Source organism: Mytilus californianus, unplaced genomic scaffold (genome assembly GCF_021869535.1).
Source record: "Mytilus californianus isolate M0D057914Y unplaced genomic scaffold, xbMytCali1.0.p SCAF_5, whole genome shotgun sequence".
Taxonomy (NCBI): domain Eukaryota; kingdom Metazoa; phylum Mollusca; class Bivalvia; order Mytilida; family Mytilidae; genus Mytilus; species Mytilus californianus.
The window spans coordinates 17,446,524-17,454,932 of NW_026262701.1; the positions used below are offsets into that span (position 1 = coordinate 17,446,524).

At 33.5% G+C, this 8,409-nt stretch overlaps 1 protein-coding gene across 1 annotated transcript; it reads left to right on the forward strand.

Moving 5' to 3' along the window:
• Positions 1-451: 451 nt before the first annotated feature.
• Positions 452-8,142, forward strand: LOC127701059 (uncharacterized). Its single transcript, XM_052204845.1, has 3 exons — positions 452-611; positions 5,409-5,756; positions 6,289-8,142. The coding sequence occupies exons 1-3, from the start codon at positions 536-538 to the stop codon at positions 7,227-7,229; spliced, it is 1,365 nt and encodes a 454-aa protein (XP_052060805.1). The 5' UTR covers positions 452-535; the 3' UTR covers positions 7,230-8,142.
• Positions 8,143-8,409: the final 267 nt, after the last annotated feature.

Here is an 8,409-nt window from a genome sequence, read left to right on the forward strand (position 1 = left end):
TAAATACATTTATAAACGAAAAACAGTGAAGCTCAAAATTATAAATGAGGTTAAAATGACATGCATATGAGTTGTGTATTTATTATGTTTCGTATGTAAACATGTTTACGTTACTGTCCCTTTTGAGGTGTTCATTGTAATATAAATCAAAACTTAACTTAATCTTTCAATCAATTCAATATACTTTTGAGATATACAATAAAAACACCTTTGTCAAACTGTAAAATTCTGTATTCGATTTGTTCATTCTATCACTTAAATAAGATTAAAATGTTGTGAAAAAAAACATGGATATGGGTAAAAAGAAATGACAGATGTGTATGTTTTTTTGAAAAACGAATCCAAAACATGTATTTATAAATACAACAAACTTTTACGGTGTCTTGGAGCACATTATGTTTTACTTTCCCGCCTCATAGGAGCTTTTGTTTTAACTCACGATTATTGTTGGGTAGATTAACCAAACAAAGAGTGTTCATACTTTTTAATGTCGGGTCGAAAATCTAGTTTTTATAGAACGATTTATATATAATGGATGCATATTATGAGTAATTCATATAGATTCAGCAATATTTTGGAAACAGTATTTTGTTTCCTTTTGTTATTTGCAGGTTAGTTGTTATCACTTAGTTCGTTCAATATTCATAGAAATATCATTAAAATAAAAACAAAGACCGAACATAAAATTGTATGTCTGTTGTCTGACAAAAAAAGAACCCATATCTAAATGTTGAGGTATACATGAAGGTTTATTGTACTGAAATTAATTTCATTAGAATTTACAATAGCGAGTGGGTAATGTGTATCTTTAGTCAACAAAAACAAATGGATAGCATATTATACAGTCATAATAGATATATATTCATATATCTTTATTTCTTAACAAACCAAATTACAGCTCATCACATGAAAAGATAGCGACAGTATTTGATATAATTTATCCGCCTGGCAGTTGCCAAATTTACGATTTGAACAACAAATCGGAGGCATTACCTTGTTTGTATTGGATACCTAAACTTAACAAAATTCCGTACAAACAACGGTACATTGCCGGCTCATCTGCATGTTTCACCAAAGAATTGTCCATTTGATTGACTAAAATTCTGTCCGCAGTGAAAGAGGGTCTTCAGAAATACTGTGAAACTGTTTACTCGCGTAGTGGTATTAACCATATGTGGATTCTTAAAAACTCTAAAGAACTTCTGGATAATTTTAAATCTCGGTCTTTTTCTGATATCAGTTCTATTATGTATTACTGAAAAATTATTACACCAGGGTTTTCGATATCACAAACTAGTCAAAACATTTACTAAATTTTATCATCGGTATAAGGACATCATTCGTAAATATAGCTCAATATGCAGACTTCTTATACGTTCAGGTATTTCACATCCAATTTTTTATGGAAATATTCTTTATAAAGCACAAAAATGTCAGTATTCACCTCTGAAGCTAACAAAACCTTTAAATAGACTTATTAAGAAGGGATATAGTTACGATACTGTTGTCAGGTCATTAAAGATTGCGTATTTTGGCGTTAATATTGATTCACTTATAGGGTCTTTGCATCGGCACTAAACACATTTATTTAAAAACCAGTTGTTGGCATGACACGGGTTATGTTCTTCTCATATATGTTTTGATGGTATGATACTAAACCCCTAACGGGAAGGATTGTGCCTGATATTCATATGATGAAGACATAATCTTTCAATCAGTTTAATTGAAGTCTGGAGCTGGCATGTCAGTTAACTGCTAGTAGTCTGTTGTTATTTATGTATTATTGTCATTTTGTTTATTTTCTTTGGTTACATCTTCTGACATCAGACTCGGACTTCTCTTGAACTGAATTTTAATGTGCGTATTGTTATGCGTTTACTTTTCTACATTGGCTAGATGTATAGGGGGAGGGTTGAGATCTCATAAACATGTTTAACCCCGCCGCATTTTTGCGCCTGTCCCAAGTCAGGAGTCTCTAGCCTTTGTTAGTCTTGTATTATTTTTAATTTTAGTTTCTTGTGTACAATTTGGAGTTTAGTATGGCGTTCATTATCACTGAACTAGTATATATTTTTGTTTAGGGGCCAGCTGAAGGACGCCTCCGGGTGCGGGAATTTCTCGCTGCATTGAAGACCTGTTGGTGACCTTCTGCTGTTGTCTGTTCTATGGTCGGGTTGTTGTCTCTTTGACACATTCCCCATTTCCATTCTCAATTTTATCTATCAAAACTTTAGATTTTTCAACCTTGTATACCACCATTCCCCATGTGAAATTGAAAAACCGTCTAAAAGAAATAATCCACAATGCTTTTCAACATAAAAATGGTAGCATATGCTATAAATTTATAACTTTGGGATACCATAAGGCATATTTTGTTAATAGTGAACAAAAGGGTAAAACATGCTTCACAGAGGAACATGTGATCAGTATGCTGGAGTTTCTTATTGAAACATATTTGTTGAATTTGGAGGTAGACTTTTTCAACAAATTGTCGGCATTCCTATGGGAACGAACTGTGCGCCTCTCCTTGCCGACCTCTTCTTATTTTCATATGAATCGGAGTTCCTTCAGACACTTGTCAAAAACAAGAAGATCAAAGAAGCCAGATTATTTAATTTCACTTTCAGATATATTGATGATGTTCTTTCCATTAACAATCCGAACTTTTCTGATTGGGTTCCGTTAATATATCCACCAGAACTAGAAATTAAAGAAACAACAGACACGGCTTCCTCCGCCTCATTTTTAGACTCGAATTTGACATACACAGTCATCTCAGTACCAGAATCTATGACAAACGAGACGATTTTAATTTTGAAATTATCAATTTCCCCTACCTTAGTAGCAATATACCAACTTCACCTGCATATGGAATATACATTTCCCAACTTATACGGTATTCAAGAGCTTGCAGTTCCTACTCAGACTTTGTAAAGCGTCACCAGTGTCTGAGCAGAAAGTTGATGAACCAGGGGTATGTCAAAGAACGTCTGGTCCTTTTTCTAAAAAAATGTTCATCGGAAGGTACCAAGACCTTGTTGCTAAATATTCCGTATCAACTTCACATAATACACGATGGTCTTGAAGTATAGATTCTGTGTACTGACGTTGTTTTTCATCTTAATAACGTGTTATAGTATTCTTTTATTTGTCTTTATTAATATTGCTTTTACTGTTAAGTCTGTTTTTTGAGATATACATTTGACGTGACTCTGTACTTATGTATCCCGTCATATTTTGAACGACAAAATTATTTTATTTATTAATATTACTTTTACTGTTAAGTCTGTTTTATGTGATATACATTTGACGTGACTCTGTAATTATGTATCCCGTCATACTTTGAACGACAAAATTATTTTATGTCTACCTGTGCGAATTTCAAACGCGCGATTTTACGTCAGTACTTAAAACCTTCCATCCTTTATGGGTGGATTTTACAAAGATAAATAAAATCGTATAACAAAAAAGCAAAATGAGGATGTTAAATTTGATGTATGCCTTTTTGTGCTTCTTCGTTACATTTGTTTGTTTTTATAGTGATTAAGATGATAACACAATGTTGACTGCTGTACCTCTATTTTTGACTTTTTTACCTATTGTGTCTTTGTTTTGTTCACTCATCGTTGTCAATATAATGGAATTTGATGCGACTGTCATACAAGTGAGAGGTTTAGCTAGCTATAAACCAGGTTCAATCCACCATTTTCTACATAACAAAATGCCTGTACCAAGTCAGGAATATGACAGTTGTTATCCATTCGTTTGATGTGTTTGAGCTTTTGAATTTGCCATTTGATTAGGGACTTTCCTTTTTGAATTTTCCTCGGAGTTCAGTATTTTTGTTATTTTACTTTTTACTATAACAGAATGTTCCGGTTTCACCGTTAAAACGAGATTTCGAGGAATGAGTCAGCAAACATAATGTGTAGATTATGCTTGATATTATAATTCTACAATGATGCAAAACATTTATCCCACAACGGTATATATTATAATTGTATATCCTTTGAGATGAAGGATTTAATATACATATAGGTATAAAATAATACAAAATGTTATTGTAAATGATACCAATTTCGATTACACAACGATTGATTGATTGTTGGTTATTTAACGTCTAGTGGCAAATTATTCATACATGTTCAGGACGAGAACAAATTAACAATACAAACAATGGGTAGGTCCTGTTATAGATGTCGTCCGGGATAAAGTTCAAGAAAATTAAGACTGCCACTGGAAAATGAAGGTTTATTTGATAGGGACAGAAATTTTGCCTTGTAACAAGTAACTACGGACCCCTCAAAGAGTTGTTAAAAGAGTTCTTAACTTACAGAGAGCGTGGCAGTCTCTGTACACGAGGCGTCGGATTTAACGTCCCCATTCTGACCGAACATGGCTACGTACTTGTACATCCCGCACAGCCAAACGGACGACCCACTTTTGAAAAGGTTTTACTGCCGGTCGGAAGAAGACATAACGTGACCTTATTTCTATTCCCCAGTTAACTTGAGGTACATTACGTAATGAAAACAACACTTAATAAATTTCATGCTTACAAAGCGCTTTTCTAGATTTACCTTCATCAGGAACGCTCAAACCCCGTAAATTACAAAACCAGTGATAATAAGTATAGATTATTGGATTTTCTACCCATTGATATTGTAAAATATCTGCAGCGAGCTACAATGTGAACCTGGCTTCACATTCTTTAAGCAGCTGATATTTTCCGATATCTATACGTAGAAAAGCCTATAATCTGTTTATCGTTCTATTACTGTTCTATTCTGCCTCCTTTAGGCCGTTTTATGCTGAACAAAAGTAAGCATGGTAACGTCTCCTCACACATTGTGACGTCGCTGATAACTTCTTCTCGCTGATGTTTGCTCACTTCGGAAAGCCTGATGCAAGAATAACTGAGCCACTGAGCAGGATGATATAGGCGAGGGAAGGACGCTAAATACTTAAAAAAGTGAATACTAAATACTAAATACTTTGAAAAAATCTCGTTATGTAACTATGTCTTAGGGATTTGTAACCTAATAAAATATGAGAACCAGGTAGACATTTTAAAAAATACAAAACAAACAGTATCAATACTTATAGGAAAAAAAAATTGATAAGACAGAGCAGGTTAAAAAAATGGAAAATTACAGGTGCTGTCATCAGCAATGAAACCTTAAAGTGTGTGCATCTGCCTTTTAAAACGTTAAGTACATGATAAAGGTTATTCTATGTGAATGATAACGGTTATCCAAAAATGCGCATATTTTGTCCTGAATATATGTATGTGTTATACATTTATATTTGATAAGAGAGAAAGCAGATACCAGGGCAATCAGTCTGATCTTCAATATAATTAAACTTCCTATTTCATTTTATGTTTCATTTCCATATACAAATTGTAGGCTTTTGTTTGAGTAAAGAATGTAGTGGTGCATTAAATGGAAATTATGATACAGAATCGTGTGCTGTCGGAGGCTGCTGCATACCAAGTGACGGTACAGGTGACACACGGTGTTGTATACCAACATTGACACTTATCTTGGTGTCAGTCTTTATTGGAGGTACAATCGTTACTATCATTGTAGTAATTTTATGTTGTGTAATATGTCGATACCGGAAGAAAAAGAAACTTCGTCAGAGACTAGAGGAAAGGCGTCGGCGTCAGCGGGAGAGAGACCAAGAAAGACAGAGGAGACTTATGATGGACCCTTTTGTGAATGGGGATCCCTTTCAAGTTACAGGACAAGAGGGTAGGTGGAAATGTTAACTATATATACATATATAAAAATAAGAAGATGTGGTATGATTACCAATGAGACAACTTTCCTCCAGAGACCAAATAACATAAAAATACGAAAAACAAATATGATGTAAAGCAAACAAAGGGTACACAATTGAACAAAAAACGAAGCAACGAAATAACATTAAACAGAAATTTAAGATGTATGTGACACAATATTTTTGTAGCACAAAGAACAGAACAAACACTGTAAATTATATATGTAGGAACCAATACAATAAGTTTTCTAATAAGTATGAAAGATGAATATTCTGTTTATATATGCTCGATGCTATTGAATGTAATAAATTTATGTTTATTATGGCAAATGATCTGATTGAGAACGTTCGACAATCGCAGTTTCGTATCGACGACAACCATAGAACTCAATTTTACGCAAAACATATAAACATTATTCATGCAAAGAGTTTTCAAAAACGATTGCATTGAATGGACGTTTGATGAAGTTTAGATTTATATTAAGTTAGTTTAATCATATTTAGTTGAAGGTACATCACAGCCTCCACATTACCATGGCCAAGAAACAGATACGAATACATCACAGCAGCCACCGGCACCGACACAACAAAACAGACATGTTCCACCCCCATATCCAAATACTCCACCACCAGCATATTATTCAAGAATAGGTACACGTCATGAGGACAGACAGAGGAGTAGGACAAGAAATTCTATAATAGAAAGTCGCGGTTCATTTCATACAGACGACATACAACCAGAAGTGACAATTATTGATAGTCCTTCGCCTTCCATTTCACCTCCTGTACCTGCGCCAATTATAGAGCCATCTTATTCCAGAAATAGTAATACTGTTTCAGGAATGAATACAAATATTCCATTAGGATTAGTTGCAATTAACAATGCAAATAATAGAAATAATAGTCGTATTCACAATGAACAACGTGTTCTTACAATTCAGGACCTTGAATCAGATGAAAAAGAAGATACAATTGGTGAAATTGCAAAACCGGAATCTAGAATGTCAACAAAGTTTTCATTTTATCCAAATAATTCAAGTAGACTTTCAGTGCATCCTGAAGAGAAAAGCCCTTCGATACAAAACTCTAGAACGAACACTAAAATGGACAAGGAAAGTCCAACAAAAGACGAATCCAGGTTATCCACAAGATGTGATACAAAACATGTGAGAAATGATGATTCAAGAAATTCAATTAAATCCGAAAGGAATTCTGTAAACAATAATTCACGAATGTCGTCAAAAATAATGCATCCAGTATTGAAAAATGACCAATCAAAGACACCCAATGATAATAGAGGCCTGTTTATCAAGAGTAGGATATCAATTGTGCCTGAGGATATAGGGCGAGATGATATCAATACTCGTAACAGTTCACATGGTCGTAGTTATGTACGATCGGTTGATCCCGATGAACGTGTAGTCAGTAACTTAGATTATGTATAGAGCTTTGATCGATGCAATCACAACTATTCTCGCTTCAATAACGCATAATAATTTCATTTCAACGAAGATAAAAAAAAAAACATAATTTGGCCCCTAAAATTACAAAAGTAGCAAATTCTCTAGCCATTTCAAAATTAGGTAAATTGATTTCATAATTGAATAAAAGGATTTAATCTGGACACTTCAAGGCAGAAATGTGAGTTGTGAATGCTTATTACGTCAACAACATCTCAAAACTGACTTCGATAATTTACACATAGGTTTTTTTTTATATTTACAGTATCATTTAGGATTTGTTACTGATTCACAAGGCATGGATGTAAACATTTGCGATTCGTGCAGACGAGTCAAAGCCTTTCCTAAATTTATTTTTGGTAAAGCATTTACACATACCGAAATATTAATGACAGGATCTGAAAATGAGGCTGTTTTTACACTTTTGCAGTTTTCATCAAAATGTTGCAAAACTACGTTCCCCCACCAAAATGAAGGGAAAAAACCAACTAAACAAAACAACATAAAAAAAAAGAACAGCTCACATTCGTTTGATAACACCTGGCATCAATTCTATCAATGAAACAATATCTAGTGCAAAGATTTGGAGGTGGTTATTGACAAATTTTTTCACCACTGCACTAATTCTTTACTGTTGGGATTTTCCCCTAAGGACGTTGAGGACATTTAGCATGATCTCAAATTAAGCAAGCCTTTGGTTTTTTTTACGACAAAACAAGGCGGGAAAAGTATTCAAAATAGTTAAATCAAACTTTAATTTTCACACAACGATAGAGCTTACAATATAGACACAACTGAAATAAATTGAAACTGAAAGAAGAGGTTTTAATCTATGAAACATTTTATTTGTTATTTCGTGTTTTACGTTTAGAATTGTAAAATAAAGTATTAAACTTGATTTGTATTATTTTTTGTTGTTCAATGTGTCTCTTGAATTGAGAAACGGGATACAAGTCAGAATATTTTGTCCTTTAAGGTACGAGTAACCCAAAACACTTTGTTTTGCTTGCATGTCTGCAAAAACGTTGCAAATGACATTAAACCTATAATACATGAACCTTTAGTATAAACAGTATTATTAGACGATATGATATGACGTAATATATATTGTTTTCAATAGTAAGTATTATTGTCATACACCTTACAAGTAATTCAATATTCAAAC

Excerpts from the sequence above, each read along its gene's own strand:
- LOC127701059 (XM_052204845.1), top strand. The coding sequence starts at position 536 with ATGCATATTATGAGTAATTCATATAGATTCAGCAATATTTTGGAAACA. Across the intron at positions 612-5,408 it reads TTTCCTTTTGTTATTTGCAG|GCTTTTGTTTGAGTAAAGAA; the intron begins GTTAGTTGTTAT and ends TACAAATTGTAG. Across the intron at positions 5,757-6,288 it reads TCAAGTTACAGGACAAGAGG|TTGAAGGTACATCACAGCCT; the intron begins GTAGGTGGAAAT and ends AATCATATTTAG.